Source organism: Salmo salar, chromosome 01 (assembly GCF_965601325.2).
Source record: "Salmo salar chromosome 01, fSalSal1, whole genome shotgun sequence".
Taxonomy (NCBI): Eukaryota; Metazoa; Chordata; class Actinopteri; order Salmoniformes; family Salmonidae; genus Salmo; species Salmo salar.
The window spans coordinates 130,606,283-130,627,089 of NC_138291.1; the positions used below are offsets into that span (position 1 = coordinate 130,606,283).

Sequence of the window (20,807 nt, forward strand, 5' to 3'; positions counted from 1 at the left end):
GGAGGGGAGCTGTTCCGAGACCATACTGCTGGTGTCCTTTAGGAGGGGAGCTGTTCTGAGATCATACTGCTGGTGTCCTTTAGGAGGGGAGCTGTTCTGAGATCATACTGCTGGTGTCCTTTAGGAGGGGAGATGTTCTGAGATCATACTGCTGGTGTCCTTTAGGAGGGGAGCTTTTCTTTGATCATACTGCTAGGGTCCTTTAGGAGGGGAGCTGTTCTGAGATCATACTGCTGGTGTCCTTTAGGAGGGGAGCTGTTCTGAGACCATACTGCTGGTGTCCTTTAGGAGGGGAACTGTTCTGAGACCATACTGCTGGTGTCCTTTAGGAGGGGAACTGTTCTGAGACCATACTGCTGGTGTCCTTTAGGAGGGGAGCTGTTCTGAGATCATACTGCTGGTGTCCTTTAGGAGGGGAGCTGTTCTGAGACCATACTGCTGGTGTCCTTTTGGAGGGGAGCTGTTCTGAGATCATACTGCTGGTGTCCTTTTGGAGGGGAGCTGTTCTGAGACCATACTGCTGGTGTCCTTTAGGAGGGGAGCTGTTCTGAGATCATAATGCTGGTGTCCTTTAGGAGGGGAGCTGTTTTGTGATCATACTGCTGGTGTCATTTACAAAAGAGGGGAGCGGTTCTGTGATCATACTGCTGGTGTCGTTTACAAAAGAGGGGAGCTGTTCTGTGATCATACTGCTGGTGTCCTTTAGGAGTGGAGCTGTTCTGAGACCATACTGCTGTTGTCATTTACAAAAGAGGGGAGCTGTTCTGAGATCATACTGCTGGTGTCCTTTAGGAGGGGAGCTGTTCTGAGACCATACTGCTGGTGTCCTTTAGGAGGGGAGCTGTTCTGAGATCATACTGCTGGTGTCCTTTAGGAGGGGAGCTGTTCTGAGACCATACTGCTGGTGTCCTTTAGGAGGGGAGCTGTTCTGAGACCATACTGCTCGTGTCCTTTAGGAGGGGAGCTGTTCTGAGATCATACTGCTGGTGTCCTTTAGGAAGGGAAATGTTCTGAGACCATAATGCTGGTGTCCTTTAGGAGGGGAGCTGTTCTGAGACCATACTGCTGGTGTCCTTTAGGAGGGGAGCTGTTCTGAGACCATACTGCTGGTGTCCTTTAGGACGGGAGCTGTTCTGAGATTACACTGTTGGTGTCCTTTACAAAGGAGGGGAGCTGTTCTGAGATCATACTGCTGGTGTCCTTTAGGAGGGGAGCTGTTCTGAGACCATACTGCTGGTGTCCTTTAGGAGGGGAGCTGTTCTGAGATCATACTGCTGGTGTCCTTTTGGAGGGGAGCTGTTCCGAGACCATACTGCTGGTGTCCTTTAGGAGGGGAGCTGTTCTGAGATCATACTGCTGGTGTCCTTTAGGAGGGGAGCTGTTCTGAGATCATACTGCTGGTGTCCTTTAGGAGGGGAGCTGTTCTGAGATCATACTGCTGGTGTCCTTTAGGAGGGGAGCTGTTCTTTGATCATACTGCTAGGGTCCTTTAGGAGGGGAGCTGTTCTGAGATCATACTGCTGGTGTCCTTTAGGAGGGGAGCTGTTCTGAGACCATACTGCTGGTGTCCTTTAGGAGGGGAACTGTTCTGAGACCATACTGCTGGTGTCCTTTAGGAGGGGAACTGTTCTGAGACCATACTGCTGGTGTCCTTTAGGAGGGGAGCTGTTCTGAGATCATACTGCTGGTGTCCTTTAGGAGGGGAGCTGTTCTGAGACCATACTGCTGGTGTCCTTTTGGAGGGGAGCTGTTCTGAGATCATACTGCTGGTGTCCTTTTGGAGGGGAGCTGTTCTGAGACCATACTGCTGGTGTCCTTTAGGAGGGTAGCTGTTCTGAGATCATACTGCTGGTGTCCTTTATGAGGGGAGCTGTTTTGTGATCATACTGCTGGTGTCATTTACAAAAGAGGGGAGCTGTTCTGTGATCATACTGCTGGTGTCGTTTACAAAAGAGGGGAGCTGTTCTGTGATCATACTGCTGGTGTCCTTTAGGAGTGGAGCTGTTCTGAGACCATACTGCTGTTGTCGTTTACAAAAGAGGGGAGCTGTTCTGAGATCATACTGCTGGTGTCCTTTAGGAGGGGAACTGTTCTGAGACCATACTGCTGGTGTCCTTTAGGAGGGGAGCTGTTCTGAGGTCATAATGCTGGTGTCCTTTAGGAGGGGAGCTGTTCTGAGATCATACTGCTGGTGTCCTTTATTAGTTGAGCTGTTCTGAGATCATACTGCTGGTGTCCTTTAGGTGGGGAGCTGTTCTGAGATCATACTGCTGGTGTCCTTTAGGAGGGGAGCTGTTCTGAGTGCATACTGCTGGTGTCCTTTAGGAGGGGAGCTGTTCTGAGACCATACTGTTGCTGTCCTTTACAAAGGAGTGGATTCAACATGTCAATACCTCTCACAAATACAACTAGCGATGAAGTCAATCTCTCCTCCACTTTGAACCAGGAGAGATTTACATGCATATTATTAATGTTAGCTCTCTGTGTATATTTAAGGGCCAGCAGTGCTGCCCTGTTCTGAGCCAATTGCAATTTTCCTGTCCCTATTTGTGGCACCTGTAACACACGACTGAACACTAGTCCAGGTACGACAAAGCTAGGGCCTGTAGGACCTGCCTTGTTGATAGTGCTGTTAAGAAGGCAGAGCAGCACTTTTTTTTAGACAGACTTCTCCCCATCTTAGCTACTGTTGTATCAATATGTTTTTACCATGACAGTTTACAATCCAGGGTTACTTCAAGAGGTTTAGTCTCCTCAACTTGCTCAATTTCCACATAATTAATTTCAAGATTTGGTTGAGGTTTAGGGTTTACTTAACCTGTTAGGGCTAGGGGGCAGTATTGACACAGCCAGATAAAAAACGTACCCGATTTAATCTGGTTACTACTCCTGCCCAGTAACTAGAATATGCATATAATTATTGGCTATGGATAGAAAACACCCTAAAGTTTCTAAAACTGTTTGAATGGTGTCTGTGAGTATAACAGAACTCATATGGCAGGCCAAAACCTGAGAAGATTTCAAGCAGGAAGTGGCCTGTCTGAGAAGTAGTGTTTCATCTTGGCTCTTTTTATTGAAGACTCAGGATCTGTGCAATAACGTGACACTTCCTACGGCTTCCATAGGCTATCAGAGCCCGGGAAAAAGCTGAACGATATCGAGGCAGGCTCTGGCTGAAACACTTTATCGCTTTTGGCAAGTGGCCACCCAGAGTACTATGGGCTTAGGCGCGTGCCCGCGTCGACCGAATGCTTTCTTTTCCTTTGTATGTTTACCTAAACGCAGATTCCCGGTCGGAATATTATCGCTTTTTTAACAGCGGTTGACATGCTTCGAAGTACGGTAATGGAATATTTAGAATTTTTTGTCACGAATTGCGCCATGCTCGCCACCCTTATTTACCCTTTAGGATAGTGTCTTGAACGCATGAACAAAATGCCGCTATTTGGATATAACGATGGATTATTTTGGACCAAACCAACATGTGTTATTGAAGTAGAAGTCCTGGGAGTGCATTCTGACGAAGACAACAAAGGTAATAACATTTTTCTTATAGTAAATCTGACTTTGATGAGTGCTAAACTTGCTGGGTGTCTAAATAGCTAGCCCTGTGATGCCGGGCTATCTACTGAGAATATTGCAAAATGTGCTTTCACCGAAAAGCTATTTTAAAATCGGACATATCGAGTGCATAGAGGAGTTCTGTATCTATAATTCTTAAAATAATTGTTATGCTTTTTGTGAACGTTTATCGTGAATAATTTAGTAAATTCACCGGCAGTGTTCGGTGGGAATGCTAGTCACATGCTAGTCACATGCTAATGTAAAAAGCTGGTTTTTGATATAAATATGAACTTGATTGAACAAAACATGCTTGTATTGTATAACATAATGTCCTAGGGTTGTCATCTGATGAAGATCATCAAAGGTTAGTGCTACATTTAGCTGTGGTTTGGGTTTATGTGACATTATATGCTAGCTTGAAAAATGGGTGTCTGATTATTTCTGGCTGGGTACTCTGCTGACATAATCTAATGTTTTGCTTTCGTTGTAAAGCCTTTTTGAAATCGGACAGTGTGGTTAGACTAACGAGAGTCTTATCTTTAAAATGGTGTAAAATAGTCCGATTTTTTTTAAATTGAAGTAATAGCATTTCTAAGGTATTTGAATAACGCGCTACTGGATTCAACTGGCTGTTGAGTAGGTGGGACGCAAGCGTCCCACCTAGCCCATAGAGGCTAATGATTTCGCCCAAATACAATGCTTTTATTTTTTTATATTTTATATAGGACTAACTTATTCTGTAACTGCCGTCGTATGAAGTAGACCAAGGCGCAGCGGGTTGAGTGCTCATTTTAACGTTTTATTTTAATAAACTAGAACACTTAACAAAAAATAACTAAACGAACGACAGCTAAACAGTTTTGCAGGCTAACCCTAGCAGTGCAAAAACAACTTCCCACAAAGGGACAGGTGAAAACAGGGCTACCTAAGTATGACTCCCAATCAGCAACAACGATGTACAGCTGTTCCTGATTGAGAGCCATACCAGGCCAACACAAAGAAATACACAACATAGACAAAGCATAGAAATACAAAACATAGAACATAACCAAAAACCCCAGAATACTCTAAACAAACACTCCTCTACATAAACACATATCCCAACAAACCCCAAACCACATAAAACAAACACACCCTGCCACTTCCTGACCAAACTACATTAACAAATAACCCCTTTACTGGTCAGGACGTGACATATCCTTTGCCACCCATTCAGAAACTATCTGCAGCTCCTTTGTTGCTGTCATTTCAGTCACTGTGGTAGCTGACGTGTTTAGTATTGAGTCATCCGCATACATAGACACACTGTCTTTACTCAAAGCCAGTGGCATGTCATTAGTAAAGATTGAAAAAAGTAAGGGGCCTAGAATGCTGTCCTGGGGAAATCTGATTTCCGGATGCTGGAGTGAGAAGTCGTGCTGTTCTTCGTTCCGCGGGTAATATCACATTTCATTTCATTACATTACAACGGAACGATCTGATTAGTGTAATGTTAGCTAGCTAGCTACATAGTTGTCTTTGCATCAAGGATAAATGTGTAGCTACTAGGTGTAGGTGTAGCTTTGAGAAACTAACTTTGAGAAACTAACAAGGTTAGCTAGCCAGCTAGCCAGCTGTATTCGTTCGTTCGCGCCGTTTTCCCAAACGGCGTCAACATCACAACACCACAGCCACTGCTAGCTAGTCAACTTTACCAACTAGCAGTACTGTAGAAACTAAATACATTACAACGGAACGATTTGATTAGTGTAACATTAGCTAGCTACATAGTTGTCTTTGTATCAAAGATAAAGGTAAACGCAGCCACTGCTAGCTAGCCAACGCTACCAGCTAGCAGTACTGTATCATTTTTAGTCAATAAGATTTTTGCAACGTAAGCTTTCGAGTTGTGTAGTCCACTTGTGTAGTTAGCAGGACTGACTTTGTGTTAGCTAGCCAACGTTTAATCATGTAGACCCTACTAAAAAAAGGCTAATAGAGAAGAGTCTTGCTACCTGCACTTCAGGTAGTCAGTGATGGACATGTCCTGTTCAGCATCAAACAGTGAGTCAACCTCTGGAGAAAGAGACTGGCGTGTTCCTGATATCAACTTGGCAAACTCGTTCAGGTTATCACCAAATGGCATCTGCTTCTCTGGGACATGGACAAAAATACTATTCGAAAACATTTTAAAAATGTAATATTGTCATTCAAAGAATTATAGATTAACATCTCGTGAATGCAACCGCATTGCCAGATTTAAAAATAACTTTACTGGGAAATCACACTTTGCAATAAACGAGGTGCTATGCTCAGAAAAATAGGCTAGGCGATACAGGTTAGCGCCATCTTGGAACCATCTAAAATCAAATATACTATTGTAAATATTCCCTTACCTTTGATTGTCTTCATCAGAAGGCACTTCCAGGAATTCCCAGGTCCACAACAAATGTAGTTTTGTTCGAAAAAGTTAATAATTTATGTCCCAATAGCTCCTTCTTGTTAGCGCGTTCCGAAGGCTACTCATAATGTACGAGGCGCGCCGGACTTGTCATCACGAATGTGCAAAAAATATATATTTACGTTCGTTCAAACATGTCAAACGTTGTATAACATAAATCTTTAGGGCCTTTTTCAATCAGAGCTTCAATAATATTCAAGGCGGACGATTGCATTGTCTTACTAAACGTTTCGGAACAAAAGGGTACCCATGGGCGCCCGCGTCATAGTAGTAATGGCCCTCCCCTATGACCAACTTTCCAGGCCTCTCGTTCGGTCAGTTTTTACCGGAGAAGACTCAAACCACTTTGTAAACACTGTTGACATCTAGTGGAAGCCTTAGGAAGTGCTAAATGAATCCTAACTCATGGTGTGTTTCATAGGCAAAGTGTTGAAGGTGATTCCACAAATCAGATTTCCACTTCCTGCATGGAATCTTCTCAGGTTTTGGCCTGCCATATGAGTTCTGTTATACTCACAGACACCATTCAAACAGTTTTAGAAACTTTAGAGTGTTTTCTATCCAAAGCTAATCATTATATGCATATTCTAGTTTCTGGGCAGGAGTAATAACCAGATTAAATCGGGTACGTTTTTTATACGGCCGTGAAAATACTGCCCCCTATCCATAACAAGTTAATTACTTCTGTGTTATGAAAGGAACTAGACACGGACACAAATGATCCATTGATAGTTTGTTGTAACCAAGTATTGGTGCTAACCATGTGTTATTGGATGCTAGCATGCTAGTTAGCTACGGCGTCATAGGATACGGTGCACTGGGTGAGTTTCACGGAAGAATACTGTACCAAGTTATCTAGCTAAATAAACTAAGTTTGAGCCTATTCCTGGAAACATTGAACCACTGTAGTTTACAGCAATTATAATTTCTAGGTGGAAGTTGGAATAGTTATATTTGAGTGTTTCAGTGAATGGTTAGTGAGGGAGGCCCTGCTCTCTCGCTTCCCCATTTGTTTAGTTAATTTTCATTCCAATCTCCTTTGCATTAGCGTATCCTCTCCTGTAGCCTGTCAACTATGTGTCTGTCTATCCCTGTTTATCCTCTCTGCACAGGCCACACAAACGCTTCACACCGCATGGCCGCTGCCACTCTAACCTGGTGGTCCCAGCGCGCACGACCCACGGGGAGTTCCAGGTCTCCGGCAGCCTCTGGAACTGCCGGTCTGCGGCCAACAAAGCAGAGTTCATCTCAGCCTATGCTACCCTCCAGTCCCTCGACTTCTTGGCGCTGACGGAAACATGGATTACCACAGAAAACACTGCTACTCCTATTGCTCTCTCCTCGTCTGACCACGTGTTCTCGCATACCCCGAGAGCATCTGGTCAGCGGGATGGTGGGACTGGAATCCTCATCTCTCCCAAGTGGACATTCTCTCTTTCTCCCCTGACCCATCTGTCTATCTCCTCCTTTGAATTCCATGCTGTCACAGTCTCTAGCCCATTCAAGCTTAACATCCTTATAATTCATCGCCCTCCAGGTTCCCTTGGAGAGTTCATCAATGAGCTTGACGCCTTGATAAGTTCCTTTCCTGAGGGTGGCTCACCCCTCACAATTCTGGGTGACTTTAACCTCCCTATGTCTACCTTTGACTCATTTCTCTCTGCCTCCTTCTTTCCACTCCTCTCCTCTTTTGGCCTCACCCTCTCACCGTCCCCCCCTACTCACAAGGCAGGCAATACGCTTGACCTCATCTTTACTAGATGCTGTTCTTCTACTAATCACACTGCAACTCCCCTCCAAGTCTCCGACCACTACCTTGCATCCTTTTCCCTCTCGCTCTCCTCCAACACTACTCACTCTGCCACTACTCAGATGGTATTGCGCCGTCGCAACCTTCGCTCTCTCTCTCCTGCTACTCTCTCCTCTTCCATCCTATCATCTCTTCCCTCTGCTCAAACCTTCTCCAACCAATCTCCTAATTCTGCCTCCTCAACCCTCCTCTCCTCTCTTTCTGCATCCTTTGACTCTCTATGTCCCCTATCCTCCCGGCCGGCTCGGTCCTCCCCTCCTGCTCCGTGGCTTGATGACTCATTGCGAGCTCACAGAACAGGGCTCCGGGCAGCCGAGCGGAAATAGAGGAAAACTAGCCTCCCTGCGGACCTGGCATCTTTTCACTCCCTCCTCTCCACATTTTCTTCCTCTGTTTCTGCTGCTAAAGCCACTTTCTACCACTCTAAATTCCAAGCATCTGCCTCTAACTCCAGGAAGCTCTTTGCCACCTTCTTCTCCCTCCTGAATCCTCCTCCCCCTCCCCCTCCTCCCTCTCTGCGGATGACTTTGTCAACCATTTTGAAAAGAAGGTTGACGACATCCGATCCTCGTTTGTTAACTTCTTGGGGCTATGTGGGACGCTAGCGTGCCACCCGTTGTGCACCCTATCAACAGCAGGTGCATTTCAAGAGCGGCAAATTTGAAACCAAATAAATGTCAAAATTCAAATTTTTCAAACATACAACTATCTTACACTCTTTGAAAGATAAACATCTCCTTAATCTAACCACGTTGTCCGATTTCAAAAAGGTTTTACGGCGAAAGCATAAAGTTAGATTATGTTAGGAGAGTACATTGACAATAGCTGTGTGTAATGTTTTGTCAATTCAAAGACAGGCGTCACCAAAACCATAAAATCAGCTAAAATGACGCACTAACCTTTGACAATCTCCATCAGATGACACTCCTAGGACATTATGTTAGACAATACATGAATTTTTTGTTCTATCAAGTTCATATTTATATCCAAAAACAGTGTTTTACTATGGTGTTGATGTTCAGGAAATCGTTTCCCTCCAATAACCGGCAGTCAAGTCAGCACAACAAATTAAATAATTAATATTAGAAAACATTGGTAAAATATTATATTGTCATTTAAAGAATTATAGATTTACATCTCTTGAACGCAATCGACTTGCCAGATTTAAAAATAACCTTACTGGGAAATCACACTTTGCAATAATCTGAGCAATGCGCCCAGAAAGATACGCTTTGCGATACAGACTAACCGCAATGTTGGAGAGATCTAAAATCAAAAATACTATGTAAATAATCCATTACCTTTGATTCTCTTCATCAGATGTCACTTCCAGGAATCCCAGGTCCATAACGAATGTAGTTTTGTTCAAAAAAGCTCATAATTTATGTCCAAAAAGCTCCATGTTGTTAGCACATGATCTAAGCCCGCCGGACTTCACTTCATGAACGAGGGGAAAAAATATATTTACGTTCGTTCAAACATGTCAAACGTTGTATAGCATAAATCATTAGTGCCTTTTTTAACCAGAACATGAATAATATTCAAGGTGGACGAATGCATTCTCTTTTAAAACGTATTGGAACGAGGGTACCCAACATGACCTCGCGCGCCAGAGTCTAATCGGCCATCACCGTTCCAAGGCTCTTGTTCGGTCAGATCTCACAGTAGAAGACTCAAAACACTTTGTAAAAGCTGGTGACATCTAGTGGAAGCAATAGGAAGTGCCAAAAGATTAATAAACCCCTGTGTGTTTCAATGGCATAGGCTTAAAGGTAATTCAACACATCAGGTATCCACTTCCTGTCAGAATCTGTCTCAGGGTTTTGCCTGCCAAATGAGTTCTGTTATACTCACAGACACCATTCAAACAGTTTTAGAAACTTAAGGGTGTTTTCTATCCATATATAATAAGTATATGCATATTCTAGTTACTGGGTAGGATTAGTAACCAGATTAAATCGGGTACGTTTTTTTATCCAGCCGTGAAAATACTGCCACCTAGCCCCAACAGGTTAAGTCAAACGACACCGCTGGTCCTGCTCACATTGCCCTACCCTATGCTTTGACCTCTTTCTCCCCTCTCTCTCCAGATGAAATCTTGCAACTTGTGACGGCCGGCCGCCCAACAACCTGCCTGCTTGACCCTATCCCCTCCTCTCTTCTCCAGACCATTTCCGGAGACCTTCTCCCTTACCTCACCTGGCTCATCAACTCATCATTGACCGCTGGCTACGTCCCTTCCGTCTTCAAGAGAGCGAGTGTTGCACCCCTTCTCAAAAAACCTACACTCGATTCCTCCGATGTCAACAACTACAGACCAGTATCCCTTCTTTCTTTCCTCTCCAAAACTCTTGAGCGTGCCGTCCTCGGCCAGCTCTCTTGCTATCTCTCTCAGAATGACCTTCTTGATCCAAATCAGTCAGGTTTCAAGACAGGTCATTCAACTGAGACTGCTCTTCTCTGTGTCACGGAGGCTCTCCGCACTGCTAAAGCGAACTCTCTCTCCTCTGCTCTCATCCTTCTAGACCTATCTGCTGCCTTTGATACTGTGAACCATCAGATACTCCTCTCCACCCTCTCCGAGTTGGGCATCTCCGGCGCGGCTCACTCTTGGATTGCGTCCTACCTGACAGGTCGCTCCTACCAGGTGGTGTGGCGAGAATCCGTCTCCGCACCACGTGCTCTCACCACTGGTGTCCCCCAGGGCTCAGTTCTAGGCCCTCTCCTATTCTCGCTATACACCAAGTCACTTGGCTCTGTCATATCCTCACATGGTCTCTCCTATCATTGCTACTCAGACTACACACAATTAATCTTCTCCTTTCCCCCTTCTGATAACCAGGTGGCGAATCGCATCTCTGCATGTCTGGAAAACATATCAGTGTGGATGACGGATCACCACCTCAAGCTGAACCTCGGCAAGACGGAGCTGCTCTTCCTCCTGGGGAAGGACTGCCCGTTCCATGATCTCGCCATTACGGTTGACAACTCCATTGTGTCCTCCTCCCAGAGTGCTAAGAGCCTTGGCGTGACCCTGGACAAGTGACGGTGACCCGATCCTGTAGGTTCATGCTCTACAACATTCGCAGAGTACGACCCTGCCTCACACAGGAAGTGGCGCAGGTCCTAATCCAGGCACTTGTCATCTCCCGTCTGGATTACTGCAACTCGCTGTTGGCGGGGCTCCCTGCCTGTGCCATTAAACCCCTACAACTCATCCAGAACACCGCAGCCCGTCTGGTGTTCAACCTTCCCAAGTTCTCTCACGTCACCCCGCTCCTACGCACACTCCACTGGCTTCCAGTTGAAGCTCGCATCTGCTACAAGACCATGGTGCTTATCTACGGAGCTGTGAGGGGAACAGCACCTCCGTACCTTCAGGCTCTGATCAGTCCCTACACCAAAGAAGGGCACTGCATTCATCCACCTCTGGCCTGCTCGCCTCCCTACCTCTGCGGAAGCACAGTTCCCGCTCAGCCCAGTCAAAACTGTTCGTTGCTCTGGCACCCCAATGGTGGAACAAGCTCCCTCACGACGCCAGGACAGCGGAGTCAATCCCCACCTTCCGTAGACACCTGAAACCCCACCTCTTTAAGGAATACCTGGGATAGGATATAGTAATCCTTCTAACCCCCCCCCCCCCCCCCCAAAAGATATAGATGTACTATTGTAAAGTGGTTGTTCCACTGGATATCATAAGGTGAATGCACCAATTTGTAAGTCGCTCTGGATAAGAGCGTCTGCTAAATGACGTAAATGTAAATGTAAATGTAACTGGATTTTGTTGGAGAGGCTCCCATTAACCTGTTTGGGCTAGGGGGCAGTATTGAGCATTTTTGAAAAAATATGTGCCCATTTTTAACTGCCTCCTACACCAACTCAGAAGCTAGAATATGCATATTATTGTTCAGGTTTGGATAGAAAACACCCTAAAGTTTCTAAAACTGTTTGAATGGTGTCTGTGAGTATAACAGAACTCCTATGGCAGGCAAAAACCTGACACGGTTTCATGCAGGAAGTGGCCTGTCTGACAAGGAGTCGTGCGTCTTGCATCTGTTTATTGAAGAGTAAGGATCTTAGCTGTAACGTGACAATTCCCAGGGCTCCAATAGGCTCTCAGAACCCGGGAAAAACCTGAACGATGACGAGGCAGCCTCTGCCTGAAACAGATTATCGCCTTATCCAAGTGGCCGATCAGAGGACCATTGAATGAGGCGCGTGCACGATTCGCCCCCGTGGAGAAATTTCATTCGGCTGTTTAGCTTATTGCAGATTCCCGGTCGGAATATTATCGCTTTTCTACGAGATAAATGGCATAAAAATTGGTTTTAAACAGCGGTTGACATGCTTCGAAGTACGGTAATGGAATATTTCGACATTTTTTGACACGCCATGCGCCATGCGCACGACCGTTATTTACCATTCGTATAGTGTCTAGAACGCACAAACAAAACAGAGGATATTTGGATATAACGATGGATTATTTGGGACCAAATCTACATTTGTTATTGAAGTAGAAGTCCTGGGAGTGCATTCTGACGAAGAACAGGAAAGGTAAGAACATTTTTCTTTTAGGAAATAGGATTTTGGTGAAGGCTAATCTTGCCGGGTGTCTAAATAGCTAGCCGGGCTATGTACTTAGAATATTGCAAAATGTGCTTCATCCGAAAAGCTATTTTAAAATCGGACATATCGAGTGCATAGAGGAGTAATGTATCTATAATTCTTAAAATAATTGTTATGCTTTTTGTGAACGTTTATCGTGAGTAATTTAGCAAAATGTTAGTAAATTCCCCGGAAGTTTGCGGGGGGTATGCTTTTTCTGAACGTCACATGCTAATGTAAAAAACTGTTTTTTGATATAAATATTAACTTGATTGAACAGACATGCATGTATTGTATAACATAATGTCCTAGGTGTGTCATCTGATGAAGATCATAAAAGGTTAGTGCTGCATTTAGCTGTGGTTTGGGTTTTTGTGACATTATATGCTAGCTTGAAAAATGGGTGTCTGATTATTTCTGGCTGGGCACTCTCCTGACATAATCTAATGTTTTGCTTTCGTTGTAAAGCCTTTTTGAAATCGGACAGTGTGGTTAGATTAAGGAGAGTCTTGTCTTTAAATAGCTGTAAAATAGTCATATATTTGAGAAATTGAAGTAATAGTATTTCAAACGATTCAAAAATCGCGCCACTGAATTCAGGTGGCTGTTACGTAGGTGGGACGAATTCGTCCCGCCTTGCCCATAGAGGTTAAAGAACACCCTCTGTGTTCTGTTCGACAGGCAACTCCTTATCCACAACATAGTAGGGTGTGTAAAGCCATAACACATATGTTTTTCCAACAACAGACTGGGATCGAGAATGTCAAAAGCCGCACAGAAGTCTAACAAAACAGCCCCCACAATTTTTTATCGTCAATTTCTCTCAGCCAATCATCAGTCATTTGTGTAAGTGCTGTGCTTGTTGAATGTCCTTCCCTATAAGTGCGTTGAAAGTCTGTTGTCAATTTGTTTACTGTAAAATATCATTTTTCCAAACGTTTACTAAAACACAATTTTTCCAAACGTTTACTAAGGGGTGGTAACAGGCTGATTGATCGGCTATTTGAGCCAGTTAAGGGGGATTTACTATTCTTGGGTAGCGAAATGACTTTTGCTTCCCTCCAGGCCTGAGGGCACACACTTTCTAGTAGGCTTAAATTGAAGATGTGGCAAATAGGAGTGGCAATATCGTCTGCTCTTATCCTCAGTCATTTTCCATACAGATTGTCAGACCCCGGTGGCTTATCATTGTTGATAGACAATAATACTTTTTTCACCTCTTTCACACTGACTTTTCAGAATTCAAAAGTACAATTCTTGTCTTTCATAATTTGGTCCGATATACTTGGATGTGTAGTGTCAGCGTTTGTTGCTGGCATGTCATCCCTAAGTTTGTTTATCTTGCCAATGAAAAAGTAATTCAAGTAGTTGGTAATATCAGTGGGTTTAGTGATGAATGATCCGTCTGATTCAATGAATGATGGAGCCGAGTTGGCTTTTTCCCCAAAATGTAATTTAAGGAGCCCCAAAGCTTTTTACTATCTTTTTACTTGGCCCCATGTTTTGGGATGTAGATGTGGACATCCACCAGGCTCTGGAGAAGGAACCCACGCCTGCTACCTGCCCAGCTGAGTGCATCTACTTTCCCACAGGGGTAAGGGCTAGGCTGTTGACCTGTGTGCACACATCCCTCGTCGCTGTACACCCAGATATCACCCGCACCAGCCAATTCAATCCATCTCCGCTAAGTACTGGTGGCCCACCTTGGCGCAGGACATCACCCTCTACGTCCAAACAGCATTTCCCGGTACACTCCAGAATCTCCTTCCCATGCCTCAGTGGTCTTGGTCTCATCTGTCCATAGACTTTGTCACTGATCTCACCCTCTTTTCATGTTTCCCTCTTCAGGCCGGTGGTTCCTGGTCCCCTGGCTGATGCCGTCCCCCGCGACACTCCTCCGCCTCCCCTGGACATCGATGGGACCCCTGCCTATGCCGTCAGGTCCCTCCTGGACTCCCGACGTCCCTACTGGACGTTGTGGTGGTTGTGGGGGTCAGCTTCAGTACCTGGTGGACTGGGAGGGCTACGTTCCAGAGGTGCACTGTTGGGTCCCGGTGGCCGACATCCTGGACCCCAATATCGTCCGTGATTTTCATCTACGCCGTCTAGACCGGCCCGCTCCTCACCCTCGGGACCATACTCCTGGTTGGTGTGGTTCTGTGGCTAGGGCCGCACGACGGGGGGGTACAGTCACGCCTACTCTCACTGCCCCTCTCCAGAGCTCGACGTCACCAGTCTACTAACTACTAGCCCTGGCACAATCATTACGCACACCTGCTCCCCATCATTACGCCATCAGACATTTTTTAAATCCTATGGTCACTTTATGGATGCTACAGTCTCGTTTTAATCCGACGTCTAAAATGTGAGCTAGATAGGCGCAGAAAATACTCTGAAAACTCAATTGTCAACGGCCCTGTTGAGATATCCGGTATGTGGTTCTTGGTAACGGACAGCTCATGACGAGAGGTGGGGAATGTGCTGTGTACCTTTTCATAAACATTGGTGTCATATTGGCTTAGATATGATGGTAGGGAGATTTAAATTCAACATTGAGCTTCAACCAATGCATAATATAGTCTACAATATTATGGATTTTTCCATCGCAGCCACAGAATCTGAAAAAGCTATCGCAAACATTTATTGTACCTCGTTGCCATAACAACCACATATGGTACCTTGTACTTCTGTAGGAGAGGCTTGTTCTGCAATACTGCTGTTGTCACCAGGGCAACTATCGCTGTGATACCAAGCACAGGGATGATGATCACAGCCTTATGCCAGGCGTTCTTTCCTTTCGTCTCTGTGGAAGAGGGAGAGGAGGAGAGATGGGGAGAGAGGGAGAAGAGAGGGAAGAGAAGAGAGAAGGGAGGGAGAGAGAGAGAGGGAGGGAGAGAGGGAGAGAGGGAGGAGAGACGGAAGAGAAGAGAGGAGGGAGAGAGAGAGGGAGGGAGAGAGGGAGGAGAGAGGGAAGAGAAGAGAGGAGGGAGAGAGAGAGGGAGAGGAGGAGAGATGGGGAGAGAAGAGAGGAGGGAGAGAGAGAGGGAGAGGAGGAGAGATGGGGAGAGAAGGAGGAGAGATGGAAGAGAAGAGAGGAGGGAGAGAGAGAGGGAGGGAGAGAGGTAGGAAGAGAGGGAGAGGAGGAGAGATGGGGAGAGAGGGTGAGAGGGAGGAGAGAGGGAGGAGAAGAGAGGAGGGAGAGAGAGAGGGAGGGAGAGAAGGAGAGAGGTAGAAAGAGAGAGGGGAAGTTGAGGAGAGTTAGCATTTTCCAACCAGCTGCTGATGATGTCACATCTGTATTATTGATGACAGGAGGGTTATGAGTGTTATTGTTGATACTGTTGTTGTTGCAGTTGTTGTTGTGTAACTAGGGACTAGTTCTAAATGTGTTGAGGTAGAGAGGGTGAAGGTTGGGGAAGAGAGGGAGGAGGGTAGGGGAAGAGAGGGAGAGAGGGATAGAGGAGGGTAGGGAAGAGAGGGAGGAGGGTGGGGGAAGAGAGGTAGAGAGGGTGAAGGGTGGGGAAGAGAAGGAGGAGGGTAGGGAAAGAGAGGGAGGAAGGTCTGGGAAGAGAGGGAGAGAGGGATAGAGGAGGGTGGGGGAAGAGAGGGAGAGAGGGATAGAGGAGGGTGGGGGAAGAGAGGGTGGGGGGTAGGGGGAGAGAGGGAGGAGGGATACAGGAGGGTGGGGGAAGAAAGAGAGAGAGGGAGGAGGGTAGGGGGAGAGATGGAGGAGAATAGGGGAGAGAGGGATAGAGGAGGGTAGGGGGGAGGGGGAGAGAAGGAAGAGGGTGGGAGGAGAGAGAGAGAGAGAGGGAGAGAGGGATAGAGGAGGGTAGGGGTAGAGGGGGAGAGAAGGAAGAGGGTGGGAGGAGAGAGGGAGAGAGGGATAGAGGAGGGTAGGGGAAGAGGGGGAGAGAAGGAAGAGGGTGGGAGGAGAGAGGGAGAGAGGGATAGAGAAGGGTAGGGGTAGAGGGGGAGAGAAGGAAGAGGGTGGGAGGAGAGAGGGAGAGAGGGAGAGAGGGAGAGAGGGAGGAGGGTGGGAGGAGAGAGGGAGAGGGGGATAGAGGGATAGAGGCAGGATGGTAGGAGGAGAGAGGGAGAGAGGGAGAGAGGGATAGAGGCAGGAGGATAGGGGAGAGAGGGAGAGAGGGATAGAGGCAGGAGGATAGGGGAGAGAGGGATAGAGGAGGGTAGGGGAAGAGGGGGATAGAGGGAGAGAGGGTGGGAGGAGAGAGGGAGAGAGGGATAGAGGCAGGAGGGTAGGGGAAGACATGAGACAGGAGAGATTGACATGCATATTGTTAATGTTTGCTCTCTGTGTGCATCCAAGGGCCAGCCGTGCTGCTCTGATCTGAGCCAATTATAATTGTCCTAAGTCCCTCTTTGTGGCACCTGACCACACGACTGAACAGTATTCCAGGTGATACAAAACTAGGGCCTCTAGGACCTGCCTTGTTGATAGTGCTGTTAAGAAGGTAGAGCAGCGCTTTATTATGGACAGACTTCTCCCAATCTTAGCTACTGCTGCAACATAGAGAGCATCCTGACTGATTGCATCACTGCCTGGTATGGCAACTGCTCAGTCTCTGACCGCAAGGCACTACAGAGGGTAGTGCGTACGGCCCAGTACATCACTGGGGCTAAGCTGCCTGCCATCCAGGACCTCTACACCAGGTGGTGTCAGAGGAAGGCCCTAAAAATTGTCACTGACTCCAGCCACCCTAGTCATAGACTGTTGTCTCTGCTACCGCACGGCAAGTGGTACCGGAGTGCCAAGTCTAGGTCCAAAAGGCTTCTTAACAGCTTCTACCCCCAAGCCATAAGAGTCCTGAACATCTAATCAAATGGCTACCCAGACTATTTGCTTTTTTCTTTTTTTTTGTAGCGGAGAGAAAATCGTACTCTTTGATGATTGGCTGTTGTGTCTTGTGATGACGTCATGTGTTGGGCTCATTCATTAATCTGTGCTAAAATGGGTTCATACTGTGCTAATGGTTCACTGTTACGCGCTTTTACAATGGATAGAATGGAAATTCTTAAAACATTGTAATGATCTAGAAGTGCTAAATTGGGTGCACTTACTAAAAATATAAATGAGATCACAGTTTATGGTTGATGATAGAAATGTGGAATTGGTTTACCAGCCGAGGAGGCAGAAAAGGATCAGGTTTATTACCAGCCGAGGAGGCAGAAAAGGATCAGGTTTATTACCAGCCGAGGAGGCAGAAAAGGATCAGGTTTATTACCAACAGAGGAGGCAGAAAAGGATCAGGTTTATTACCAGCCGAGGAGGCAGAAAAGGATCAGGTTTATTACCAGCCGAGGAGGCAGAAAAGGATCAGGTTTATTACCAGCCAAGGAGGCAAAAAACGATCAGGTTTATTACCAGCCGAGGAGGCAGAAAAGGATCAGATTTATTACCAGCCGAGGAGGCAGAAAAGGATAAGGTTTATTACCAGCTGAGGAGGCAGAAAAGGCTCAGGTTTATTACCAGCCGAGGAGGCAGAAAAGGATCAGGTTTATTACCAGCCGAGGAGGCAGAAAAGGATCAGGTTTATTTTGCATCCACATTGGACACATGGATGGAAGAAGCACATCAATGCTCAGCTGTTAACAAAACTGATGCGGAGGTCCAGCCAAGGGACAGTATCGCAAATATCTAATCAAAATGTGGAAATGAATCACAACACAGCAGGCGCTCAGGACAATCCACCACATCTTATATCAGGCTCAATTTGGAGGCTGAAAAGGCAGCCTTATTGGTTAAAGTTGAAACATTGAAAAGGAAACAACTATTGGAGAAACAAGAGCCTCAACTCAAATCATAAATGGAAGAATTAGAGCTTGAAGCTGAAATATGGTCTAAAAGTGCTAAGCTGAATGTATCCCTTTTTTCAGCACGTCTGTGCATACCACACAGGGCCAGGGTCAAAGTAGTATGTTGCAAGAAAGTGCTACCACCACATACAGCTCTGTTCATCGTACGTCAACTAACACACAGGCGGAGCCTGTTGTAAGACCAAAAGATGAGCAGCTGCAACATCCAACTAGGAGAAGAAGGCCTATCAACCCAGATCAGGGTGGAGCCGACAACATCGGCACTGTTGTCAACATTCTGCTACACCAAAATGCTTTCACTGAAATGCTGGTAAAGCAGCAACGGTTGTCCTCATTACCACCTCTTAGTGCACCTGTGTTTAGGGTTAGGGTTAGGAGCAATTCACGAGAGATCTAGTCTGAAGTTGCCAAGATATGGAGGCTAACAGAGGTTATGCAGAGGTCAAAAGGCTTCTGAAAAAAAACACTTTGGAGATGACTATAGAATCACCACAGCTCACATTGACAAGGCTCTAAGCTGGCCACCAATCAGGGTTGAAGATTCTGAATCCCTACAAGACCATTGGTCTCTCTTGAACTGACAGTTCTTTTGTTTTCTTCATGGTGTTGGATGACAAAGGGATATTGCATGTGTGTTACATCATTTTTATACCCTAGTGAAACAGGAAGTGATGTAATGGCTCAATATAGTTCCTTAAGACTTAGGTAAACTTAAATAAGTGGAATTTAATTCCTGGTTTAATTTTGGTTGATGTTATTTACAATAATCTTTAAGGGTGCCATTAATTGTAAAATCTTGATTTGGAGGACATTGATTTTTTATTCAATCAATAAATTATTTTGGTGGGTTCCATTAAAACATTAATAAAGTACAGTATTTTGATTTTATCTCTCTTATTAGATTGTTTATTTTTTTAAAGTATTGTTTGTGCATTGCCAGTAAGGGGTGGCAGTAATTTTGGAGCCCACTGTATATGCCTACTGCTTAGGAATGAGGATATTGAATTTCCTAACGACCACCTTGTGGCAGTACAGCATGCTCTCAACCTGAAAAAGAAGCTTGACAAGAATCCTCAGTTCTGTGAGGACTACACCAAGTTCATAGCAGACATTCCGGACAAAGGCTTTGCAGTGCCAAGAGACTCACAGAATGACAGCAGCAAGAAAGTTTGGTATATTCCACACCATGGAGTATATCTTCCCTAAAAGCATAAGCTGAGGGTGGTATTTGACTGTGGTGCAACCTATTGTGAAGGATAATTTTATGTTTGTGCTTTTCTAATAACCACTTAGACTGGGTTCATGTAAGTGACTGGTTGATCATGTCTGGGTGGAATCCTCACTACCCGTAGAAGCTATTTGGCTGTACGCCTAGAACATTGTTTTGAGAACCGAAAGGGATGTCACAGGTATTGGTCGGTCACAAGCATGAACCAAAAGTTAATGATGAATTAATTATGAATAATGTAAATCATGCAAATATAACTTGTCTGTGAAAGAAGTATTTAAGAGAACTAAAGGGAATGCCCAGGCGGAGCTCCCGGGCCGACATGTACTATGGTGCATTGAGGGTTAACCCTAACCCTAACCCCAACCACAACCCTAACCCCAACCCTAACCCTAACCCTAACTAAAGGGAATGCCCGGGCAGAGCTCCCGACCGACATGTACAATGGTGCATTGAGTTTGTTGGAACCTCCCCAGCTTGCTCGTAATGAAGAATTATTCATTTTTAAGATTGACTTCAGATGTCCCTGCTGGTATTTGCCACGACAATTTGGCAGTACCAACTAGATGATTGATTCTGCCTGCATAGCATTCCAGTGAGGGTCTGCGAGGGATACCAATAGCGCGTTTTATGAAGTGTGAGGGAAATTCCCATCTGACCGAAAGATGACAAGGACCCACCCAGACCAGACCCTTACTCTAAGCTGCACAGGACGAGACACATAATTCGACAACAATTGAGGGACAAGGCGACTGAATTTCAGTAAGTCAATTTAACCTCTTGTCGTTCGCCTAGGATAGGGGGCGCTACAGCGATTTTTGAAAAAAATGTGTGCCCATTTTAAACGGCCTCCTACTCAAACTCAGAAGCTAGGATATGCATATAATTAATACTTGTGGATAGAAAACACCCTAAAGTTTCTACAACTGTTTGAATGGTGTCTGTGAGTATAACAGAACTCATATGGCAGTCAAAACCCCGAGACCAATCGTAACAGGAAGTGGAATTCTGAATTGCGTTCAGAACTAGCATACCCACCGCAAACAAAATCAGACATAGCGATTGCATAAAGGAGTTCTGTATCTATAATTCTTAAAATAATTGTTATGTTTTTTGTGTACGTTTATCGTGAGTAATTTAGTAAATTCACCGGAAGTTTGCGGTGGGTATGCTAGTTCTGAACGTCACATGCTAATGTAAAAAGCTGGTTTTTGATATAAATATGAACTTGATTGAACAAAACATGCATGTATTGTATAACATAATGTCCTTGGAGTGTCATCTGATGAAGATCATCAAAGGTTAGTGCTGCATTTAGCTGC

General features: G+C 45.4%; 1 protein-coding gene across 1 annotated transcript in view; it reads right to left on the minus strand.

The window, feature by feature from the left end:
- Positions 1–20,807, minus strand: part of LOC106592522 (ectonucleoside triphosphate diphosphohydrolase 1) — a 216,389-nt gene that overhangs the window by 162,741 nt on the left and 32,841 nt on the right. Inside the window, exon 2 of the mRNA XM_045687877.2 lies at positions 15,098–15,222. Within this exon, the coding sequence (XP_045543833.2) occupies positions 15,098–15,222 (125 nt within the window). The remainder of the gene's footprint in view (positions 1–15,097; positions 15,223–20,807) is intronic.